At 41.3% G+C, this 25,870-nt stretch overlaps 1 protein-coding gene across 11 annotated transcripts in view; it reads right to left on the reverse strand.

Annotated features, from left to right (window-relative positions):
• The window catches only part of EYA4 (EYA transcriptional coactivator and phosphatase 4), a 390,196-nt gene that overhangs the window by 339,092 nt on the left and 25,234 nt on the right, over positions 1-25,870 (reverse strand). For all 11 annotated transcript variants that reach the window (XM_077486829.1, XM_077486826.1, XM_077486831.1 and 8 more), the window contains exon 2: positions 2,778-2,878. In XM_077486829.1, coding sequence (XP_077342955.1) covers positions 2,778-2,810 — 33 coding nt within the window. In that variant the 5' untranslated portion in view covers positions 2,811-2,878. The remainder of the gene's footprint in view (positions 1-2,777; positions 2,879-25,870) is intronic.

The following is a 25,870-nucleotide window of genomic DNA, read 5'->3' on the forward strand; positions in this document are numbered from 1 at the left end:
GTTCCACCCTAAATAATCACTTTTATCATGGTTTGCAGCATCTCAAAGCTCCCCATAGAAGTCTAAGGCCTTGTTTAGATTTGCTTTGAAGTTTGAAGCGTGATATGCTTTCAAATCACTTTTATGACAGGCAGTATGGAGGTGTACAACGGAGCAGAGGGGGGGATGCAATGCACTACTGAGCATATAGAGGAGGAAAGGAGGGTATGGGGAAAGTACTAGGGGGCTGATGTCTGGTATTTGGGAAGGTGGGGTGAGGTATGGGTAACGTACAGCTACCCAGTGGGATGCTGGGGGTGGTGTTGTACTACTAAGCAGGAGTTACTACTGAGGGAGGGGATATGGGGAATATGCTACTGAGTGAGTAAGGTAATGTACTACTCAGTAGGAGCAGTTGGGAATGTAATACTGAGTGAGTGTGGTACTACTGAGCAGGGGGGTTATTGCTGAGCTAGGGGGTTGTTCTATTGACCATGAGGAGGAGGGAACAATGTATCACTGGGCGGGGGTACAACTGAGAGGGGAATGTACTATTGAGCAGGAGAGGGGGGTAAGCTGAGCCAGTAAAACACTGAGTGGGGAATCTGCTGAACCAGGAAACTGCAGAGGGGGGCTCCAAAATCAGGGGTACTATCATGTTAGGAAACTGCTGACCCATGAAGCTGATGAGCTGGAGATCTGCTGACAAGAGGTAAAAATAAGGCAGGAAACTAATAAATAGGGGTACTACTGAGTCACCCAAAACACCAAAAAAAACACCAGATACTGCACCAACAACTTACAACGCCTCAAATCTAGTGGCTTCCTCATCATCTCTTCCCATTGACATCACTTCCCCTTTCAACCAAATAGAAAACCAATACACACATGGTGTTTGCCAAACTTCATTAAAGTTTCATTAAAACTTCAAAAACGCATCAAAAAAACATCAGACACCTAAAATGCATGGTCAAGCAGTAGACACTTGATTGTGTTTTACTAATGAATGCAAGTATAAACTAGGCTTAAAAATTTACCGCAGTGTATGAACAATTACAAATAAAAGCATGTAGGCAAGCAAAAAAAAACTGCTGACCATTTTTTTTTAAGTTAATAAATAGATCCTGGTGGTCATTTGTCTTTGTACCATTTTCATCTCACTGCCTCACAAAATAAATTTAACCACAACTGTATCGATGGCATAAGTGATCTAATTAACTCATCAGGGAGTGGAAACTAGGATTTGAGAATCTCCCATGATCTCACATTTCACAGTAACCACAATGATTCACTATCAGAATCCATAGCAGAGCTAGAAGTTCCACAATATAAATATGGGAAGGGAAGCATTTATCTCCCTTATCAAACCATAGAATTTTTTCACAAAATAGAAAGCCAGGCTTGGGACAGTGAATAAGGAAGACAGATGAATCAATTACTTATTCATTTTAAACAAAATGGTTATACTGTAAGGTAGGAAGAGTTATTGTTTATTTAAAATAAGGATTGTTATCAGTCTGTCTCTGAGTTTTTCATTTTGAGACTCTTCAGAAACCCATACACATATGCATGGTGTTTGGGTCCAGTCATTTTTATAGAGAACCTTATTTTACCATTCAGGAAAAAAAATCCTGCCTCGTTAAATACTGGCATATTGGTGACAGATTTGAGGATTAGCTAGTTGTAAAATTGCACAATTTGAGTAAGATCCCAAACTGTGAGCATCATTTTGCTTATTTCTACCAGCTATAAAAAAGCTACTGAAAATCTAATGCTTGTATTTGAAATACTAATCCCAATGCAAAGTATTAGTATTGACTTAAAATTAAGACTTTGTCTTTTCAACTTGCAATGCTGTGTTCTGACAACACCTTAGAACAAAAAACTCAGCACGTGATTTTACATGAAATAAACAACACAGTATCCAAGATCAACCAGATCAACAACACTTATCTATAAAATATCTCTGGATATCTGGTTAAATATCTCTGGATGGCTCAAAAACAAACTCCAGTTTAAGAAAACAAATAAATCTACCTTTCCAAATAATTCCTGATTAAACATTCCACATTTTAATTACTAATGCAAAATCAGCGTATTGCCTATTTTAGAATAATACAAATGATATCCTTGGATACTGCTTATGATATGTTTTTGTTGACATTATATTGCATTTTATTACCAATCCAAAACCACATTCCTTGTTTTATTCCCAAATGAAAGAAGCCATTTAGCAATAATACTATAAAGTACAGGTGGTACTGAATACAGAACTGAAGAACCTTTTTCCGGGAAAGGATCCCAAGTTAAATTTTTTTCCTAAGACTTCAACTGTCAGTCTACTATAGTTTTATTGTAGAAAACATAGAATTTCTTGTATATTCCAGTAGATGGATGGTATATATTTGGGGAGAGAGAATTAAATTTGTGGACCACAAAATGACCTACAGATTTCCCTTTTACAGAGATAGATTATTGCTTTATGGTAAAAGAACCACCATTTTAAACTGTGGAAGTTAGCCATGGTACCCAGCTGAATAATTCATCTATCGTCATCTATAGTAATTGCTAGAGAGGAAAATGTTTACCATGACCTAAACTTTCAGTGGATTTAGCAAATAACATTTTAGAAATGTTATGGTCAGCTTCATTTAGAAACAAGCCGTTGTTCACATACAAGTATGTTCGAACTGATACAATGATGAAACCGATTGATTATTTAGTAATAAAACAGCTCTTGGTTAACAACTACAAAAAATTATAGGCATGGAAGCTGAATAAAATAATACAGAACTTACTGACTGCTCATTCAGGTCCTGAGGGTCGTCCATGAATTTGTCTCAGAACGTTCCAAATATTTGGTTTTCACACAGGATTTTTGTAAACCGTGGTGTATTTCCTTTGTTAAAAGAAAATGAACAAAAAAAAAAATAGGCTGAGTTGCCACTTTTGTGAACAGAAATCTTTGAATATACTGAATGCATTTAAAAATACCTGTAATTAGTCATTATTTCTAAACACTTTATACAAATACTTTATACAACTGTTTCTATTTTTAACTCTGTGTTATTTGTTATCTGGGCAATGTACAGTATATCTGGACATTGATACATACATTACAGATAAGATGGAAAAAAAATGGCAAGCTTATGGCTCAAAAAAAGGTTTTAAACTCTCTCATAAATATACCTTTCAAGCAGCTCTTACAAATCTGCAAGCAGTATTTACACCAGTTTGGAAACCTGGAGCAGAGTTTGTAACTTAATTAAACCAGATTTTCACACCCCCTCAACCAAGCAACATAACATCATTGCACAAATTCCCCCCCCCCCCCCCATTACGTTAACAAACTGACATTTATTTACTGATATATTTATTTATTTGTGTATTTATTTCCCCTTAATACCATTTGTAGGCATATCTCCTGGCACTTCTGGGGGTCAAGTTCAACCTTAACATTTTGATCAAAAAGATCAATGTCAATTTAAGGGGTATTTGCATTTTTATTACATGAACTACTTACATTCTTGCTCCAAACATGTTCTTCTTATCAAATTACCAAACATAAAACCAGAGTTAAGCTTTGTTTACAACCTGCTGGTAGCCTATGACCTCTAAAAAAATTGAGTTTGCCATGGAGTATGCCCCCTTATGTTCAGTGAAAGGATTTGGGTACAGCCATTATTTTCTGAACAGCGCTGAAAAATGCACCCTATTGCAGAGTCAACACTACTACATAGACTAAAGATAGCCATAAATGGATCAATTCGGGTACAATCAGCCTGCACATAATTTGATCAAATCTTGGCTGGTCCCCGCTGAACCACACAAATTTTGATCCAGGGGCAAGTTGATTGTACCCAAGTCAATCCATGGATCCATTTAGTTACAGCCAGCTTGTTGGATTTTCTTATGAGAATATTATTGGCAGCTCAGCTCTAGATATTAGCAATAAAATATATGTGAATGGTGCGTTTGTTCCAGATTTATATAATGTGTATCAGAACCAATAATGTGTATGGCCTTGTACACACGGTCGGACATTCCGACCACCAAATCCGTCGGAATTTGTCAGACAGATTTTGTCCGATTTTGTCCGAAACTGGTGTTGCATACACATGGTCAGACAAAGTTGTCGGAAAATCCAATCGTTCAGAACATGATGACTAGGGATGAGCCGAACACCCCCGGTTCGGTTCGCACCAGAACTTGCGAACGTTAGAACCCCATTGAAGTCTATGGGACTCGAACGTTCGAATTGGAAAGTGCTAATTTTAACGGCTAATATGCAAGATAGTGTCCTAAAAAGGGTTTGGGGACCTGCCTCCTGGCTCAGGGGACATGGGTCACTGCAAAAAAAAGTTTTAAAAACGGACGTTTTGGCGGGAGCACTGATTTTAATGACGATTAAAGTGAAAAAAAAAAGTGAAATATTACTTTAAATATGGTGCCTGGGGGGTGTCTGTAGTATGCCTGTGAAGTGCCACGTGTTTCCCGTGTTTAGAACAGTCCCTGCACAAAATGACATTAAACTTAAATAACACCATTTAAAACTGCTTGCGGTTTTAATGTTATATCTGGTTCCTGCAATATGGTTGAAAATCATTGAGAAACATGGCATGGGTAGCCCTCCCTGCCCATTACCAGCCTATTTGGGTCTTGTACGCATATTAAGGGGAACCCAGTACCCATATTAAAAAAAGGAAATGCGTGTGGCCCCCAGGCCCTATATACTCAGAACAGCAGTATACAGGCGGTGCAAACAAGACAGGGACTGTGTAGGTTTGTTGTGTTAAGTTGAATCTGTTTGTCATTTTCAACCGGTACATTTTTAAAGTGTAGCTCCAGTCAAAAAAACTATCTTTAAGCTTTTTGGAAAACATAGGGAAGGGTTATCACCCCTGTATAATTTGTTTTGTCGTCCAACTTTTTTCATCTCACTTGCTGCTGTCTCCTTTCGTTTGCAAGTAGGAGATGTTTGTAAGTTGGATGTTTGAAAGTAGGGGCCTGCCCTATATTATAGCGGTATGTACTGGGTACAGAGCACGCAGACAGCACGCACTATCTCCTAACACTACTGACTGCAAGCTCTATTATTAACCACTTGTTAGCCCAATGTTTGCATAAAGTGAAAGATGAAGTTATGCTGAGTAAATAGATATCAAACATGTCACTCTTCAAAATTGCACATGCCCGTGGAATGGCGCCAAACGTCGCTACTTAAAAAATCCCCATAGGCGACGCTTTAATTTTTTTTTTACTGGTTACATGTTTTGAGTTGCAGAGGAGGTCTAGGACTAGAATTATTGCTCTCGCTCTAACATTCTCGGCGATACCTCACATGTGTGGCACATGCGAGCACATGGGGACATGGGCGCTTTAATTTTTATTTTATTTTTTTATTGTTCATTTTACTTTATTTATGTTAGTTTGACATTTTTTTTCCCCAAAAATATATTTTTGATCACTTTTATTCCTATTACAAGAAATGTAAACATCCCTTGTAATAGGAATATGGGGTGACAGGTCCTCTTTACAGTGAAATCTGGGGGGTCAATATGACCCCACATCTCACCTCTAGGCTGGGAAGCCTGAAATAAAAAATAAAAAAAAGATTCTGGCTTTGATCGTACTGGCGAGTTGGTAGAAGCACCGGAGGGCGGTGAGGGGTGGGGGGCGTCTATGGCTGGGTATTTCAGGGTATCACCGAGTATGGCTGGGTATCTCTGAGTATGGCTGGGTATGGCAATTTATGGCAGGGTATTGCAGAGTATTGGCGGGGTATTGGCGGGGTACTACAGAGTAATAGCAGGGTACTGCAGAGTATTGGGGGGTACTACAGAGTAATGGCAGGGTACTGCAGAGTATTGGGGGTACTGCAGAGTAATGGCGGGTACTGCAGAGTAATGGCGGGTACTGCAGAGTATTGGGGGGTACTGTAGAGTAATGGGGGTTACTGCAGAGTAATGGGGGGTACTGCAGAGTAATGGCAGGGTACTGCACTGCAGAGTAATGGCGGGTACTGCAGAGTATTGGGGGGTACTGCAGAGTAATGGGGGTTACTGCAGAGTAATGGGGGGTACTGCAGAGTAATGGCAGGGTACTGCACTGCAGAGTAATGGCGGGTACTGCAGAGTATTGGGGGTACTGCAGAGTAATGGGGGTTACTGCAGAGTAATGGGGGGTACTGCAGAGTAATGGCAGGGTACTGCACTGCAGAGTAATGGCAGGGTACTGCAGAGTATTGGGGGTACTGCAGAGTAATGGCGGGTACTGCAGAGTATTGGGGGGTACTGCAGAGTAATGGGGGTTACTGCAGAGTAATGGGGGGTACTGCAGAGTAATGGCAGGGTACTGCACTGCAGAGTAATGGCAGGGTACTGCACTGCAGAGTAATGGCGGGGTACTGCAGAGTAATGGCAGGGTACTGCAGAGTATGCACTGGTATTGCAGAGTATTGGCAGGGAATTGAGGGGTTAAATTCGGTGAGCAGCGATGTGGGCACTGCAGATGCAGCCCACATCGCTGCTGACACCGATCTCTTTCCCCTCCGCTGTACCGATCGGTACAGAGAGGGGAGGGAGGAACAGGCGTCATAACATGACGCCGGTTTGTTTCCAAGTGATCACTCCGTCATTTGACGGAGCAATCACGTGGTAAACGGCCGCTATGAGCGGCCGTTTACCGTGATCCGTGATGCGACCCGGCGGTCACGGATGCTCTCGAGTGCGCACACCTCAGGGCACGCGACAGCAGAATTCTGGGAGGCCGTTAATTAACGGCCTCTCAGAGTTAAACAACCCCCCTGAAGCCGTTAATCGGCAATGGGCAGTTGTTAAGTGGTTAAAGCTAGATCACTAGCTATATAGGTGAGGTGAATATAGTGGTGTATACTGCAGTCAGGGCACAGACAACAACCACTACACAGCAGCAAGATAGGAAATCAGCCAAAAACGATTGGTGTGTACTGTGTTGAAGGTACACAGAACACCCACTGCTTCAGATGCTAAGTAACACACTACAGGAGGCCGCCTCAAAGGCGGCCTTATATAGTGTGGGGCGTGCACTACACAGCCTGAGCTATGATTGGCCACAGGCAGGATGCCTGTGGCCAATCATGGCTCTCCTCGCTGCCGGCGCTGCGATTGGCCAAGCATGCGGGGTCACAGTGCATGCTTGGCCAATCATGGGGCAGCAATGCACTGCGCCACCGCAGTGCATTGTGGTCCGCGCGCGCGTCACTCGAATTTTGACGCGAGCGGCCCAAACGTTCGGAATTCGCCGAACGGCCGAACAGCCAATGTTCGAGTCGAACGTACGTTCGACTCGAACACGAAGCTCATCCCTAATGATGACGTTATTTCGTTACGACAGGACTACGTTCAGGCTAGTAGCCAATAGCTTTGGTCTAGGCATTTGATCTGAGCATGCGTGGCACTTTGTGTGATCGGAATTCTCTACAAACGATTGGACAAAGTCCGTTCAGATCATGTTGTCGAAATTTTTTATAGCCCAGCTCTAAAACTTTGTCGGTCGGATATTCCGACGGAAACAGTCCGATGGAGCCCACACACGGTCGGATTATCCGACAACACGGGCCGATCTGACATATTCCGTCGGAATGTCCGACCGTATGTACAAGGGCTATCACAACCAGTGTTGGGTATTAAGCCACAAGCACTATATCGCTTGCTATCTGGTAAGCATGCATTCTATGTGGTGGAGGGATTGCTATGTTATGTCTGTTCACCATTGACACTATGAGAAGACTTTGAAAAGTGATTCGCCAATTTGTGTTCACTTTCAAGAGTGATACATATAACTCCTTTTCAGAGATTTGTTTGTTTAAATTTCATTACGGACTATATTACGTATTTTCTGTTTTCACTTTCAAGAGTGATACACAATTTTTTTTATTTAGTTAATTTCACTATGGACTTTATAAAGTTAATTAGCCCAGCTCCCATTTTTCTTTTTGTGTTTCAACTGTATGTATCTTGCAACAGAGCTGCTCCAGTTTTTTGTTTACTTAGGTATTTAGCGCAGTTTGCTCTCTATTTAAATAAAAGTTCTACCATATGCTTTTCGGTCAAAAAATGCACTTACAAAATTAATAATTAAAATAAGTGCATTAAATACACAAAAATGCCAAGCTCTTGATTGGGCTTCAGTCAATTAGGTCCAAACGAAAAAAAAGTTAAAATCACTTATTTTAAAGCTAAAATTTAGAATACTGCCCACTTTTGAATCCTAGCTCTCTCTCAATGAACAAAATAATGCTGTATGGGGGCCCGCAGCCAAGTAGGGCCCACAGCTGAATAGGGCCCGGTGAGCAGGCGGCAGGTGACTGTACTAGGGGACGCAGCTGAATGGCTCAGCGGGAAAGGGTGGAAGCTGCCAGCTGGGAGGCTTGGTGGGTGGACTGGGCAATCAGTGGGTGACGGAGCAGAAAGATGATGTAATGGAGCCCGCCCTGCATCCTGGCAGTTCCACCCTCACTCACTGTGCAGGCAGCAGAGAGATTACATTATCTTTCTGCTGCCTGACTCAGACTGGGACACAGGAAGTGGCAATCCCCATTCCCCACCTTAGCAGGAAAGTGACAACAGCAACTTGTGATAAGTGACGTGGCAAGTGGACAATAAGCAACGGGTGGCAGGTGACATGATAAGTGGACAATTTGCAACGTGTGGCAAGTCACAATCCGCAACTTGTGGCAGGGGACGTGGTAAGTGACAATCCGCAACTTTTGGCAGATGACGTGGCAAGTGGACAATCCGCAATGTGTGACAGGTGATGTGGCAAGTGTCAATCTGCAACTTGTGGCAGGTGACGTGGCAAGTGGACAATCCGCAATAAGTGGCAGGTGACGTGGCAAGTGGACAATTTGCAATTCATGGCAAGTGGCAATCCACAACTTGTGGCAGGTGACATGGCAAGTGGACAATCCGCAATGTGTGCCATGTGATAGTGGACAATTTGCAACGTGTGGCAGGTGACGTGGCAAGTGAAAATCCACAACATGTGGCAGGTGATAGTGGACAATTTGCAACATGTGGCAGGTGATGTGGCAAGTGACAATCCGTAACTTGTGGCAGGTAACGTGGCAAGTGACAATCCGCAATGTGTGACAATCTGCATCTGGTGGCAGGAGACGGTGGTAAGTGACACACTCGGGGCTCCCAAGGATTCTGCATTATGGTGAGTTGAGCTATTTCATTTTCTATAACGATGTAATAATAGAAATGATGTGTTTCAATCATCCTGACACCATAACAACCATGGTGTCATGATGATTGAAGCGCCAACATCAGCCATTGCCCCGATAAATTGCCCCCCAAAAAAGTATTTTCTGGATCCGCCCCTGGGTGAGGGTGAGGGGGGCCCCATACAACATTTTACTATGGGGCCCTGTGATTTCAAGTTACGCACCTGGCTGTGAGGGACAGTGCTGTGCTATCGAGAGCAGCTATTTGCATACAACGCCAATCAATGGCTGTGGGTGGGTAAACACCAGGAGATTTAAAGATTGTACCCACTCACAGAAAAAAAAGCAAGACATCAGCAAATCACTGCCCCTTCTGTAACCTACACAGAAGAGGCAAAGTGACCAGGAGCCATTTCTCTATAGGGAGAAAACAGCGGCACATGGCTGCATCATCAAGAAAATACACAAAAAGCATAAGCGACATGTTTGGGGGACAAGAAATAGTGAAAACACTGACTTTCCCAAAAAATAAAGAGGGTTCTTGCACAAGGTAAGCACCTTGCTAATGGAATGTTGCTGCTCCTGGCTGGAGTTTAGCTTTAAATATTTGGGTACCTGGCCAAGGTGCTACAGTCCTGAAATGAGGTCTTACAGCCTAAAATAGACTCTAAATGTATTCCCACAATGAATCCAGAAAGAGTATGTGATGAAGTAGCTTGGCAGATGGGCCAAGACAGTTTGACCTGCAGGTCCAGAATAAGGATACCTGCAAAGGTCCCCAAATATGGACAGGTGCTTAACTTTCACACCTTTCTTGGTGTGAGCTAATTTATAAGAAAAACGGCATCAGTTTGAGTACATTTTTCTTTTAAACTGCCGTTTTAATAGCAAACACACAGCACATAGGCACGCTTAAAAATAAACATTTAAAAACGGAACTAAAGTCTTTATACTTATTTGTCCAGTGGTCCTTCTCCAACACATATAGGCTTCTTCTTCCAATTGAACATTAACATGGACAAAACCTTAAAGCCCACGCCTAGCTTGGGCATAAACTGAAAGAAACCAGTCCCCAGTGCAGTCTAAAAACAAAAACCAACTCCAGCTTCTTTACTTACCTGATCACCAGTGCAGTGCTGTGCAATGCAGACTTACCCTGTCACTGATCCAGCAATGTTTGTCTTCTGGGTTGAATGACACCAGGCACTCATTAACGCCTTGCCCTCATGTATACACATACTGTATATCCAGTTCAGCTCTTTGGGTGTACTATGTACATCCAAAGAGTGAACCTTTGGTCACAAGCTGTAGCAGTAGCAGCCATCAGCCTGTGCAGGTTTTGTAGAGCCGGCGACCAGCTTCAAAATGAAAGTGATGCAGCAGCTCCATAGCTGCGAACCACTTTCACACAGCCGGCCACACGGTGCCCCTCCCGCCGGTGGCCTGCCCTCCTCACGTGGTTCCCAGACTGTCCGGTGCTTACCGTCATCAGGGAACACATCTGTCGGTGGGGGAGAGAGACTGCAGTGAGACTGAGGCAAATCCATGCCTTGATCCCACATGCAAAAAATGAAACTGGAAGTGAGTTTTAGCACACTTTCTTGGCCAGTACAGCCAGGAGAAACATCTAACCAAGCCAATCTGTGCTTGGTTAGATGGTGTGAAGGGCAGGGGAGACATTGGGGTCTGTTAGACCCCTTATGTCTCCAAAAAGAGTACCTGTAACCTGCCCAATGCTATCATATAGGTAGGGGTTTATTAACCCCTTGTGATAGCAATCACATAAAAATAAATAAAAAAATTAAATAAAAAAAGTTAAAAATAAATAAAATGACAATATATTAAAATTTCCAAAACCCCTGTTGCCCCATACACCTGCGCAAACGCAAGCCCAGGGTGCAAAACACATGTGACATATCGCCGCAAATGTCAAAGTGAGAACAATAATTCTAGCACAAGAGCTCCTAGTTAACTCTAAATTGATGAGCTGTAACAGATTTGAAAGCATCACCTATGGTGATTTTTGAGCACCATCGTTTTTGGCGATATCGTGGGTGCACACAATTTTAAAACATAGAGTGTATCTATTTACTCAATGCAACCATATATTTAATATTTTAACCAAAAATGGGTATTATATGGTGTGGTTTTGCACTAAAATAAATGGTATTATATTTTTTCTGGGAAATTTGCATTTAATAAAAAGATGCGCAAATAACACGTAAAACAAAAATGACTATCACTTTTTTTTCTGCTTTCAGAAAATATATTATGTTCTGGGGGTTTATGTCATTTTATTGCCACAAATTAGGATTTTTACATGTATGCAAAAATATTTGTCGCATACATGCTCTGGAGCCGAACTGAATATGCGCTGTATCTGTCTATCCTTGCTAGAGGAGAAAAATGTAAACAAACAAAAGTGTGTTAAAAAAAACAAAGAAAATATATCTAGATTAAGGTTTGATCCAGGTCAGTGTTAGATTTAAAGTTAGTACAATATTTGCCAGCACACCATGGATCGTCAGATTAAGTCCAAACTGTTTTTTATTGAAGAACGGTCACATCACAAACAGGGGGTTGGAACATTTAGGAGTTGGGTGTTAGGGTTAGAGTTAAGGTTGGGATCAAGGTCAGGGTTAAAGGTCAGGGTCCATGTAGCTGGGAAGAAATTTTAAAAATAACATTTTTAAAATTAGCATCAGTGTCAGTTAGTGTCAGTGTGCTTTAGGTAGGATAAAAAAAAATCCAAATGCGCTACTACCGGTACAAACAATAAATAACATACACATACAGTATCTTACAAAACCTACGGCCAAAGAACAACCCTAAATGAATTCTCCTGCTGCTGACAATAATGCTGATACCAAAGAGGCGTGAAAGAGGACTCCAGTGGCAACCTGTGAAGCTCTGGTGAACTCCTTGCCCAAGAGGGTTAAGGCAGTGCTGGAAAATAATGGTGGCCACACAAAATCTTGACACATTGGGCCCAATGTGGACATTTTCACTTAGGGATGTACTCAATTTTGTTGCCCGCGGTTTAGACATTAATAGCTGTGTGTTGAGTTATTTTGAGGGGTCAGCAAGTTTACACTGTTATACAAGCTGTACACTCACTACTTTACATTGTAGCAAAGTGTCATTTCTTCAGTGTTGTCACATGAGAAGGTATAATAAAATATTTACAAAAAATGTGAGGGGTGTACTCACTTTTGTGAGATACTGTATATGGTATTAGCATTATTGTCAGCAGCAGGAGAATTCATTTTGGGTTGTTCTTTGGCCGTAGGTTATGGTAGTGGCATGAAAAATACAGCTACATTTAAAAAGAACATTTTTTTTTTTTACTATTTTGGCCCAGTTTTCCATAACAAAAAAGGAGATATTCATTACCATTTACTACCAAATGAAAGCCCAATTTGTTTTGAACAAAACAAGGTAAGATTCACCTGGGTACACAATGTAGTCGTGATGATACATACAGTTTTACTAACAACATGTCAAAGCTGCAAAATTGTGTTCTGACTAATTTATTTTACCCTCCATCATGAAGGGGATAAACAATGGACACTTACTATAAGCCCAAGGCATCAAGGCCCCACCCCTGCCCTGGAATCACAAGATAATGCTGCAAAGAGTGGTACCAGGTGATTTTATGGCAAAGCTCTCAGGTGAATTCAGGATACACCCACCACCAGAGAAAGAAGAGGGCAACAAAAGTATTGGGCGTCACTGAATTGGACTGAAGACACCTGGAAAAAGGTAAGTATACAGATTTTCTTATACTAATAAGACCTACAGGGACGCTTGAATAGCGGAGGGTCAGTGTTGCATTTTAAATGTATTATATAGTCTTTTCAATATTATTTATAATATTGATGTAACATTAATCATCTTGATGTGAATAACCTTGTTGGTGTGTTAATTAGAGGTTGACCGATATGGCACTGGTTGGCACTGATTGGCACTGGTAGGTTTCACACTGAGCCAATATAGTGCAACTGTGTGAAACTGACATATGTAACTGAATGCAGAGAGAAACCAGCTATCAAAATTCAGCGCTGATGTTGGGGGTGGGAGGGGCCCAGGGTGGACGGGACCCAGCAGCTATCAAACAATGATTGGGCTCCTTAAGGAAGGGATGAGGCCACACAGACAGTATATTGGTCGAACTCTAATGTTAAAAAAACCTTTTTGTAAATATGTGGGCTCATGTGGGCAGCCATATTTGATTTCTACATATGTAAGCTCTACTTTTAGCCTAAGGAAACACTCTAGAAAAAGGTCCCTATTGAATGGAATAGATCATTCACTCTCTTGTGAAGCACAGTGGAAGAGTGACACTATTAGCATTGGCTGAGTTTTTGCGGCAGGTCCTGACACTTGTAGGGTCATTCAAGGACAGTCGGATATCTCCCCCCTGTTCTCTATTATGCCCTGGAACACTGCAGAATGCATTATTTATAAGAAGGCTTGCTGAAACTATTCTATTTCCAAAGTTCACTACCAAGCTTCCCAAAGCAATGGAATGCACATAGAGGGCAAAACATACACTGGAGCCCCCAGTGTCAAAACAGCATACAAGTTACAGTGCATGCCATACCTCTGTAGACTGTATTTAATATATACTGTATGTAACATTTCTAAAATGTTAGAGTGTACATTTTAAACTTTACAGTCAATACATACAAATTTTATAAGCTTAGTTTCCATTCAGCTGCATGTAAGAAAATCGCCTTGCAGGATTTATATATTTTGCAAGTATCTAAGTATGTTTAAACAGACCTGTTGAAGTGCTCTTTTTATACCTTGTTTTAATGTGTTTCAACATAGTTTAATTTTAACTATAGTTACATTCCACTTATAAATCCTAAAATTGTTCCTTCCCATGGAAGTAATTTGTATAATAAAAACATTGTGCTCTTAGGAAACTTAATTTCTTAAGTGGGCCTCCAAAGCTGATTTTATAAGTGCAATCTATTAAAACAACAGCCATTACTATTACAGGTTTACAATAATTCACAGTGTAATAATAATGTATGCTGTAGTGAACTTCTAAGTGCAGAAATATTTCTCATTTGTAGCTGAAATAAACTGGCCGCAAATTACTTTTTGCCAGTAATTCACCACAGCCTCTAGTAAAAGTTCAGACTGGGTTTCTTAATAGCACCATGCATTTGAAAATGCTTAGAACCTTAGGGATTTTTTATCTATCTATCTATCTATCTATCTATCTATCTATCTATCTATCTATCTATCTATCTATCTATCTATCTACAGTATCTCACAAAAGTGATTACACCCCTTACATTTTTGTAAATATTTTATTATAGCTTTTCATGTGACAACACAGAAGAAATGACACTTTGCTACAATGTAAAGTAGTGAGTGTACAGCTTGTATAACAGTTTAAATTTGCTGTCCCCTCAAAATAACTCAACACACAGCCATTAATGTCTAAACCACTGGCAACAAAAGTGAGTACATCCCTAAGTGAAAATGTCCAAATTGGGCCCAAAGTGTCAATATTTTGTGTGACCACCATTATTTTCCAGCACTGCCTTAACCCTCTTGGGCATGGAGTTCACCAGAGCTTCACAGGCTGCCACTGGAGTCCTCTTCCACTCCTCCATGATGACATCACAGAGCTGGTGGATGTTAGAGACTTTGCGCTCTTCCACCTTCTGTCTGCTCCACAGATGCTCAGGTTTGGAGACATGCTTGACCAGTCCATCACCTTTACCCTTCTTTAGCAAGGCAGTGGTCATATTGGAGGTGAGTTTGGGGTCGTTATTATGTTGAAATGCTGCCCTGTGGCCCAGTCTCCGAAAGGGAGAGGATCATGCTCTGTTTCAGTATGTCACAGTACATGTTGGCATTCATGGTTCCCTCAATGAACAGTAGCTCCCCAGTGCCAGCAGCACTCATGCAAGCAAAACACACCTGTCTTTGTACTCCTCACCTGGTTGCAGCCACACACGCTTGACAAAATCTGAACCAAATCAATTAATCTTGGTCTCATCACACCACAGGACATGGTTCCACTAATCCATGTCCTTGGACTGCTTGTCTTCAGCAAACTGTTTGCAGGCTTTCTTGTGCATCATCTTTAAAAAAGGCATCTGGGACAACAGCCATGCAGACCAATTTGATGAAGTGTGTAGCATATGGTCTGAACACTGACAGCCTGACCCCCCACCCCTTCAACCTTTGCAGCAATACTGGCAGCACTCCTACGTCTATTTCCCAAAGACAACCTCTGGATATGACGCTGAGCACGTGTACTCAACTTCTTTGTTCGACCATGGCAAGGCCTCTTCTGAGAGGAACCTGTCCTGATAAACCATTGTATGGTCTTGGCCACCGTGCTGCAGCTCAGTTTTATTGGTCTTTTTCAGATCCTCAGAGAGTTCTTTGCCATGAGGTGCTATGTTGAACTTCTAGTGACCAGTATGAGACAGTGAGAGCGATAAAAACAAATTTAACACACCTGTTCCCCATTCACACCTGAGATATTGCAAAACTAACGAGTCATATGACTGGGGAGGGAAAATGGCTAATTGGGCCCAATTTGGACATTTTCACGTAGGGGTCTACTCTACTTTTGTTGTCAGTGGTTTAGACATTAATGGCTGTGTGTTATTTTGGGAGGACAGCAAATTTACACTGTTATACAAGCTGTACACTCACTACTTTACATTGTAGCAAAGTGAAATTTCTTCAGTGTTGTCACATGAAAAAATATAATAAAATATTTACAAAAATGTGAGGGGTGTACTATCTATCTATCTATCTATCTATCTATCTATCTATCTATCTATCTATCTATCCTATATATTTATCATCTATCTGCTTTTGAGGTTTTTTTACTTCTTAGATACAATACAAACCTTCATGGAGTAAAAATGTTGTATATGTGTGTGTGTCACTCATAGAACCAATGATTGCATATGCTGATGGGCATCTTAAAATATCAAGAGGATCTCTAATAAAAGCCAACCAAGAACCTAGACATCCAAAGAACATAAATGCCCCTTATACGTTCCATACAGTGGGATCAATATGTTGCTCAAAGTGTTACTAAATCCAGGACCCTGCATTAACTATATCTGTCTCCAATAGTACAGAGAACATGGAAATGCAATTTTTTTTGTAAATATAAACTGCTAAATGTTTTTTTCAAGTCAAGCAGTGTATCATTTTGTGACTTTTATCACTGTCTGGTTAAAGCTTGTAGTAGGAGTCTTCATTCTACTTTGACTGTCCTATGTGGCTGCAGGACCCCTGACCCTCTGTCTGCACAGTGCTGATTGACCCTGTGCTGATCACATGCCCACTCCAAAAAAAAAAAAACTCTCTAGCAACTGAGCATGTGCAGAGTGACTCCAAAGGCTCTGTCTTTTCAGGAGATGGTTAGGGGACAGTGTAAGAAGGCGAGGATCAAAGAAGACAGGATCAGCCTTTTTACCCAATGCAAATATTAACCCCTTTGGTTCTTCAGTGAGTATAACAAGCATGCTTTACTGCATATACAGACTGATTTTACTGCTGTGGGTTTATTAACACTATAAGCTGTCCAGAGACTTGTGCATAAACCTGCTGCCCTCCTACTACTGCAGATCTCTTCACAGGCATATCAAATGCTTGCTAAAGTATTTTTCATGTAGGAGGGAGGCCAGTATCTGGGGGCCCTTGTATTATTAAAGGGGTTTTCCAGATTCCCATAAGCGCCCCACCCACAGACCCCCACAACCATCAGCCAAGGTTTTGAGGAAGAGGTCCCGTGATCACCCTTTAGCATGTGATAGCTTTGTGCCAATCACAGCATCGGTAGTAGACAAAGCCATTTGAAAGCCATTCATGACAAATCAAATGATTGTTGTCATCGCTGTAACAAGCAATCAATCAAATATCCCCCCCCCCCCCCCCGGAGTAGTACAGTGTCACTACGGTGACACTGAACTACTTTGATGACAGTATGTAAAAAAATATATTAAAAAAGAGAATAAATCGTAAAAAATAAATGTTAACAAAATTAATAAAATATTATTTCTTTTTTTTACATACTGTCATCAGTCAGTATCCCTGATCACTGCCATACCACTCTTGATGATGATGTGCTGCACTGGTGTTAGACATGTGCATTTCATTTAGTTCCGAATCGAAATTCGGACGAATTTTCATTATTCGGACATTCGGATGCATCCAAATTACCAAATTACAATGCTAACGAATTCAATGCCCCAAAGTCAGGTCGCAAAATGTCAAGCACTTTTCTGCAGCAGAGAATGACATTTTGCGACCCGAATTTGGGGCCACGTATCTTATATTTTCTAATCCGGTTGAAATAGTTTCAAATGCAGTTGAAATCATTTCGAATCATGTTGAAATCATGTAGAAATATTTTCTAATTTGGTTGAAATAACCCCAATTGGTGATTTTGTAGTGCTAGTTCTACTGTGTTTGCATACCAAATTTGGGGTTCCTAGCTACAAGTGGCCCCGAGATACGTGGCCCAAAAGTCGGGTCGCAAAATATTTTCGAATCCGGTTGAAATAGTTTCAAATGCAGTTGAAATCATTTCGAATCATGTTGAAATCATTTCGAATCCGGTAGAAATATTTTCTAATTTGGTTGAAATAACGTATCTCGGGGCCACTTGTAGCTAGGAACCCCAAATTAGGTATGCAAACACAGTATACCTAGCACTACAACATCTCCAATTTTGGTGTTTCTAGCACCAAGTAACCTCGAGATACATGGCCCTAAAGTCGGGTCAGATCTCCTGCTGTATATTAACATTTATTTCATTTTTTTGCAGATTTCCTGCAGACTATTAGCATTTATTTCATTTTTCTTTTCTTATTTTGCATTAGAGCAGCCATTCCTTTATTTCAGCAGATCTGATGCAGACTATTAGCATCTATTTCATTTATGAATGGAGGAACAGTATGAGGAAGAGACAACAAGAAAGACTGCACCGCGTATATCTCTATACACAGGGAAATGGCTGCTAATAGTCTGCAAAAAATAAATAGATGCTTATAGTCTGCAGATCTGATAAGAAAATTAAATAGATACTACTAGTTTGCAGGAGATCTGCAAAAAAATTATATAAATGCTAATAGTCTGCATGAGATCTGATGGAAATAAATAGTAATCTGCATAAAAAAAATGAAATAGATGCTAATAGTCTGCAGGAGATCTGCTGAACTAAAGGAAATAGCTGTTCTAATGCAAAAAAATACAAATGAAATAGATGCTAATAGTCTACAGGAGATCTGCAAAAAAATGAAATAGATGTTAATATACTGCAGGAGATCTGATGGAAATAAATAGTAATCTGGAAAAAAGAAAAATGAAATTGATTCTAACAGTCTGCAGGAGATCTGCAAAAAAAAGTGAAATGGTTGTTAATAGTTTACAGGAGATCTGCTAAAAAAAGAAATAGATGCTAATAGTCTACAGGAGATCTGGGGAGAAAACAAAATAGATACTAATAGTCTGCAGGAGATCTGCAAACAAAATGAAATAGATGCTAATAGTCTGCAGGAGATCTGTTGAAAAAACAAAATAGATACTAATAGTCTGCAGGAGATCTACAAAAAATGAAATAGATGCTAATAGTCTGCAGGAGATCTGTTGAAAAAACAAAATAGATACTAATAGTCTGCAGGAGATCTACAAAAAATGAAATAGATGCTAATAGTCTGCAGGAGATCTTATTAAAACAAATGGTAATCTGCAAAAAAAAATTTAATGAAATAGATAGTATCTATATTCTATTATCTTCTATTGTTCTAGTCTATTCTCTATTTCTATTCTAATCTTTTCTATTCAAATTTGAATTCATTCTATACGAAATTCGAATGTCGGAAAGAAATATATATATATATATGTATATATATATATATATATATAAAACCATCTTCCGAAATTCGAATTTAGTATATAATGATTTCGATTTTAATAGAAAAGATTTTAATAGAATATAAAAGAATAGACTAGAAAAATAATAAAACAGAACAGAATAAAATATAATATATTCTATTCTGTTCTGTTCTATCGTTTTTCTAGTCTATTTTCTATTTTACTATAGTCTTTTATATCCAAATTTTAAATTAATTAATTTAAAAATTTGAATTCATACTATTCGAAATTCTAATTTATTCTATTAAAATTAGAATTTCAGAAGATGGTTGTATATTCTTTCTATTTTATTCTATTAAATTATATATTTTTTCTATTCTGTTCTAATCTTTTCTATTTGAATTAGAAATTTTGGAAGATGGTTAGTTACTTACTTATATATATCTGTCACATCAACTTTTCATACTTGTCATTGTCCACTTGCCACAAGTTGTGTATTGTATTTGTCCACTTGCCACGTCACCTGCCACAAGTTGTGTATTGTCCACTTTCCACGTCACCTGCCACAAGTTGTGTATTGTCCACTTGCCATGACACCTGCCAGGAGTGCCACGTGACCTGCCATGAGTGGCACGTGGCCAGCCACGAGTGCCACATGACCTGCCATGAGTGCCATGTGGCCGGACACGAGTGCCACGTGACCTGACACGAGTGTCATGTGACCGGCCATGAGTGCCACATGGCCAAGTTGTGGATTGTCCACTTGCCACGTCACCTGCCACCAAGTGACCCCAGATATATGCCAAGTACTTTTCTACAGCAGAGAATGACATTTTGCGACCTGACTTTGGGGCCACGTATCTCGGGGCCACTTATAGCTAGAAACACCAAATTTGGTATACAAACACAATAGATCTAGCACTACAACATCTCCAAATTTGGTGTTTCTAACACCAAGTGACCCCGAGATACATGGCCCTAAATTCGGGTCGCAAAATATTTTCGAATCCGGTTGAAATAGTTTCAAATGCAGTTGAAATAATTTCGAATCATGTTGAAATCATTTCGAATCCGGTAGAAATATTTTCTAATTTGGTTGAAATAACGTATCTCGGGGCCACTTGTAGCTAGGAACCCCAAATTAGGCATGCAAACACAGTAGACCTAGCACTGCAACATCTCCAAATTTGGTGTTTCTAGCACCAAGTAACCTCGAGATACATGGCCCTAAAGTCGGGTCGCAAAATATTTTCGAATCTGGTTGAAATAGTTTCAAATGCAGTTGAAATAATTTCGACTCATCTTGAAATCATTTCGAATGCGGTAGAAATATTTTTGAATTTGGTTGAAATAACGTATCTCAGGGCCACTTGTAGCTAGGAACCCCAAATTGCAAACACGGTAGACCTAGCACTACAACATCTCCAAATTTGGGGTTTCTAGCTCTAAGCGACCCCGAGTTACGGGGCCCCAAAGTCGGGTCGCAAAATGTCAAGCACTTTTCTGCAGCAGAGAATGACATTTTGGGGCCACATATCTCGGGGTCACTTATAGCTAAAAACACCAAATTTGGTATGCAAACACAATAGAACTAGTACTACAACATCTCTAAATTTGGGATTTCTAGCACCAAGTGACCCCGAGATACATGGCCCTAAACTCGGGTCTCAAAATATTTTCGAATCATGTTGAAATCATTTTGAATCCGGTAGAAATATTTTCGAATTTGGTTGAAATATTTTCAAATGCGACCGATTTTTCGATTTCAGTAGAAAACAAAACGAAATCCGAAAACGAATTTAACGAATATAACTAAACGAAATTAATTAATTAACGAATTAAAACGAAACTAAGCTAAACAAATTTTTTCCTTTTGCACATGTCTAATTGGTGTCAGTATGTAAAAGAAAAAAGGTTGAGAATTTTTTTTTATTTAATTTCTTCTTTTTCCAAAACATTGTAACAAAAAAATCACAACTTCAAAAAACTTGCCCTGCCTATTACTAAATACCCTGGACTGTCTCCAAAAAGGGTCATTTGGGGGGATTTGTACTGTCCTGGCATTTTTAGAGCCTTAAGAAATGCGATAATCAGTACATTAGGATTGATTAATTTTTAAATATATATACCATAGTTTGTAAACTCTTTAGCTTTTACACAGACAAAATATAATACACTGATTTGGGTAATTTTTAACAAAGAAAAGTAGCCGGCTACATTTTGGCATAAATTGATTGATAGTGAATTGATGAATTGATAGTGATTGTTAAGCTATAAGGTTTTTTTTATCCTAATGCATCCAATGCATGAAGATAAAACGTCTTCTGTGTGCAGTAGCCCAACTAAGTCCCCCTAATACTTACCTGAGCCCCCTCATCCAGTGATGTTGTATGAGACTCTCGGCTGGCCAGGACTCCCCTCTTCATTGGCTCCAGTGTTGTGCCATTGGCTCCAGCTGCTGTCACTCAAAGTCAGTCAGCCAATGAGGAGGGAGGGGGGAGAGGTCAGGCCACAGCTCCATGTCTGAACTGATATAGGGAGCTGTGGCTTGGCTCAGGTGCCCCCCCATAGCAAGCTACTTGCTGTGGAGGCACTCAACCGGAGGGAGGGGCCAGGAGCACCGACAAGGGACCCGAGAAGAGGAGAATCTGGGCTGCTCTGAGTAAAACCACTTCACAGTGCAGGTATGTATAACATGTTTGTTATTTTTAAATTTAAAAACATTAGACTTTACAATCACATGTTTTTATTTTCAAAATTGTCAGTATTTTTTTGTAAATGAAACAATCCATTTGTGATTAAATACCACCAAAAGAAATCTCTATTTGTGTGAAAAAACTGATATAAATTAATTTGCATACACTGTTGCATGACCACACAATTTTGCTAGTTAGGGTAGCACAGTGCTGAAATGCCCTGGTAATTTGCACATGCCCAAGAACTCAATAAGTATTTGCAGGCACTGTGATTTTACTTTGTAGGTGTCACGATCAGAGGGTAAGACCACCTGGGACTGTTAAATGTGAAGATCTAGCGGGCCAATGGAACAACTAAACAGGCGTACCTGGGTACCAGTCCTCATAGATGTGGGAGAAGTGTGACCGCATGTAAACTGAGGTGTGCCAGAGTCACAGGATCTAAGGAGCCCCCTGGTTTTCACCAGAGCCACTGGATGTTGCATTGCAAGGCAGCCCCCCAGGTTTTGGCTCTCTAGCACACCCGTGGGGGCACAGTGCCCCCCAGGGTCGCCCAGGGAGAGGATGCAGGGAGCAAGCATAAAGCACAGGCGAGAGGTTGATGCTGAGCAAGGGTGCATACTGGAAATGGTTGTAGGCAAAACAAGAAATAAATGCTAGGAAAGACACACACACAGCAAATGGGAATGAAGGGATCCACAGACAAAAAAAAGGGAATATAACTGCACAGCCAGAGGGAAAACACTGAGGATCAAACAACACAATAATATGGAATACTCAGATGGCGGCGGTCTGGCTTCCACGTTAAAACACGTTGCTTGAACACTAACACACAGGTGCAAAAGCTTAATAATACCTAAATTAAGGGCGAATAGGCAAGAACCCAAGCAACTCAGACAGGAGACAAAACCCGGCGCCGGATCGATGTGTACAGAAGCGTGACAGCACACACTAGGATTTACAGGACTGTATCATCCGCTGACCATTATCATAGGCCAGGAGGTAGCTGCTGATTCTGGATGATGCTTTAAAATGTGAGTTTTTTTTCTACACATTGTAAAAAAAGCACTACACCATTAATAAATGATTCCATTAATCAACTGTCCTTTTCACTCTCTGAGCTCATGCTCTGTTTCATATTGTCTTGTTTTAAACACTACATGTACTGTATGTCAGGATCCTTAGCGATATGTATTCTGGTTACCCAGTGCAAAAAGAGACAACTGAATTTTTCATTAAGCCTGGGTTCACACTAGCATGATCTCAAAGATCGCATGTGATTCGCACCCGCACTGCAGGTGCCAATCAAATGCGATCTCTGAGCAATGCGAGTTCAGTCACACAGTGCAGGGACTTGTTTTTCCCCGTACTAGAATCAGATTGCATGGGTGTTCTCTCTTGCGATCTGATTCCTGTGCGAGTTCACAGATTGCACTGTGATCTATGAACTAAACTGGGGGTGTCATTAACTTAGTGAGAGGAGAGGAGCGATGCGGGAACCTTAAAGCCTTCTATTGAAGGAAAGCCTTCAAATGAGGAAAGCACAAAATAAAAATATAGCTTCATACATTCTCCAAGGCAGCCCCAAAATACACAGAACAAAGTCATGCTAAGTCTAAAGAAAGAGCTTAGGTCCATGGTCAAACAAAAATAAGTCTAGACTGGACTAGACTGCTCAATCTGCAGTCCTCCTCAATCCTAATTTGTGCCTGTAGTGTTAAAATGATGTTGATGTGATAGTGATTATGACAAAGATAGTTATTTATCATATAAGGAAAACTGGTTAAAAGAAAATACATGTATTGGTTTGAGACTTACATACAGTATATTCAATTCTGCTATTTGTGTAATAATTTAAAATGCAGGCCTGGCTCCCTTGTGTAAAGGAGCATTCAACAACGGCTGGGAATTCCCAGGGTCATGATATTATCCATAGGCTCCCATGGTCCAGCCATTGTAGATGCTCCCTTCTCTCCCTTGCACCTGCCTCTCTCTGACAGAAGGGGACCAGAGCTGTGGGAGCACATGACCAAACCAGACCAGAATAAAGACAGGTAAGTGCACAGATCTTTTTTATACATTACAGGTGGGGGTGGAGGGAACCTTTGTAAAAATAGGCAGAGTCTGCATTTTCTTCCACTTTAAGGTGTTTGTTACCCCAACACTTCATATTCTAGATATGTGCTTGCACAGTACTTGTATGAAAAAGTATCCTGTTCTCTTTGTATTGTGAAATCCCTGGTGTTCCTGCCAGTTCCTCTGCTTTCCTATTAAAAACTGGCCACACTAAACAGGACAGTACACTGTGGTCAGTTCTCTAGCTATGCTGGGAACTCAGTGTACTCTCCTCCAGTGATCAGACTTGTCTTTGACATGCCCCTGCTGCAAAGCCTTTCACTGGCAAGCTCAGTGCACTAATGCTTCTCTTGCCCCTAGCTCTCATGAAGCTGGGAACAGAGACAACAGAGGGAATGTGATCACTTTTAAAAAAGGGAAAAAGGGTACCGTATATACTCGAGTATAAGCCGAGATTTTCAGCCTCTTTTTTGAGGCTGAAAGTGCCCCCCTCGGCTTATACTCGAGTCATCGCTGTCTGCCTGCTCGATCAGCGTGTCGAGCAGACAGACAGCGGACATTCTACCATTCAAACGCCGCGCCTCCGCCTCCGCCTTCGCCTGTGATAGGCGGAACACTGAATTTCCCAGCAGCCTGTGTTCCGCCTATCACGGACATCGTCTCATCCTCGTACTACGGACGAGGATGAGACGATGTCCGTGATAGGCGGAACACAGGCTGCTGGGAAATTCAGTGTTCCGCCTATCACAGGCGAAGGCGGAGGCGGAGGCGCGGCGTTTGAATGGTAGAATGTCCGCCGAGGCGCCGACGAAGAGCGGCGATCCTGGCAAGGCACGGGACGGAGGCAAGGCAAGGCACGGCACGGGACGGGACGGAGGCAAGGCACGACACGGGACGGAGGCAAGGCACGGCACGGGACAGAGGCAAGGAGGCAAGGCACGGGACGGAGGCAAGGAGGCAAGGCACGGGACACAGGCTCGGGACACAGGTAGGCTGGACACACACACACACACACACACACACACACACACACACACATGGACACACACACACAGGGATGGATGGATACACACACACACAGGGATGGATGGATGGATGGAGACACACACACACAGGGATGGATGGATGGAGACACACACACACAGGGATGGATGGATGGATGGAGACACACACACACAGGGATGGATGGATGGATGGACACACACACACACAGGGATGGATGGATGGATGGACACACACACACACAGGGATGGATGGACGGACACACAGGGATGGACGGACACACAGGGATGGACGGACAGACACACAGGGATGGACGGACACACAGGGATGGACAGACACACAGGGATGGACGGACACACAGGGATGGACGGACACACACACAGGGATGGACAGGCATGTCTCACCCTCGGCTTATACACGAGTCAATAAGTTTGCCAGTTTTTTTGGGGGTAAATTGGGGGCCTCGGCTTATATTCGGGTCGGCCTATACTCGAGTATATACGGTATATATTTTTTTTTATGTTTTTTATTTCTATGCACAAATGTTTTGCCTTTCATTTCTATTTTAAACTGATCGGGTTATTTTACAAGGTGATCATTTACAATTACCTTAAAGAGGAAGTAAACCCTGACGGGTTTTACTTCTTTTGCTCCCTGTAAAGCCTGCAAATTAAAAGCATAATGCGCTAGTATGCACCACAGTAATGGCACACAATGGGGAAAGAAACGGAACCGATCACTGATTACATTATCAGCGCGCTACAAGTGAAATATCGCCTAAACGGCGCATGTTTAGGAGATATTACCACTACCTATAGGAAAGCCTTATTCTAGGCTTACCTAAAGTTAAAAGTAACTAGGGAGGGTTTACAACCACTTTAGGGGTCCTTTCACATGGGCTTGTCCATGTACAGACTCCGCTTTTCCCAGCAGGGGTCAAACCGCTAATCCCCGCTGAGCAGGCAGATGACAGGTCTGTCTCTGCTCACTGTGAAGAGATAGACCTGTCAAAGCCCTGCTGCCCTCTATGGAGATGGGA

Source organism: Lithobates pipiens, unplaced genomic scaffold (assembly GCF_037356315.1).
Source record: "Lithobates pipiens isolate NorthernLeopardFrog02 unplaced genomic scaffold, aLitPip1_a1.2 Scaffold_18, whole genome shotgun sequence".
In the NCBI taxonomy this organism is placed as follows: Eukaryota; Metazoa; Chordata; class Amphibia; order Anura; family Ranidae; genus Lithobates; species Lithobates pipiens.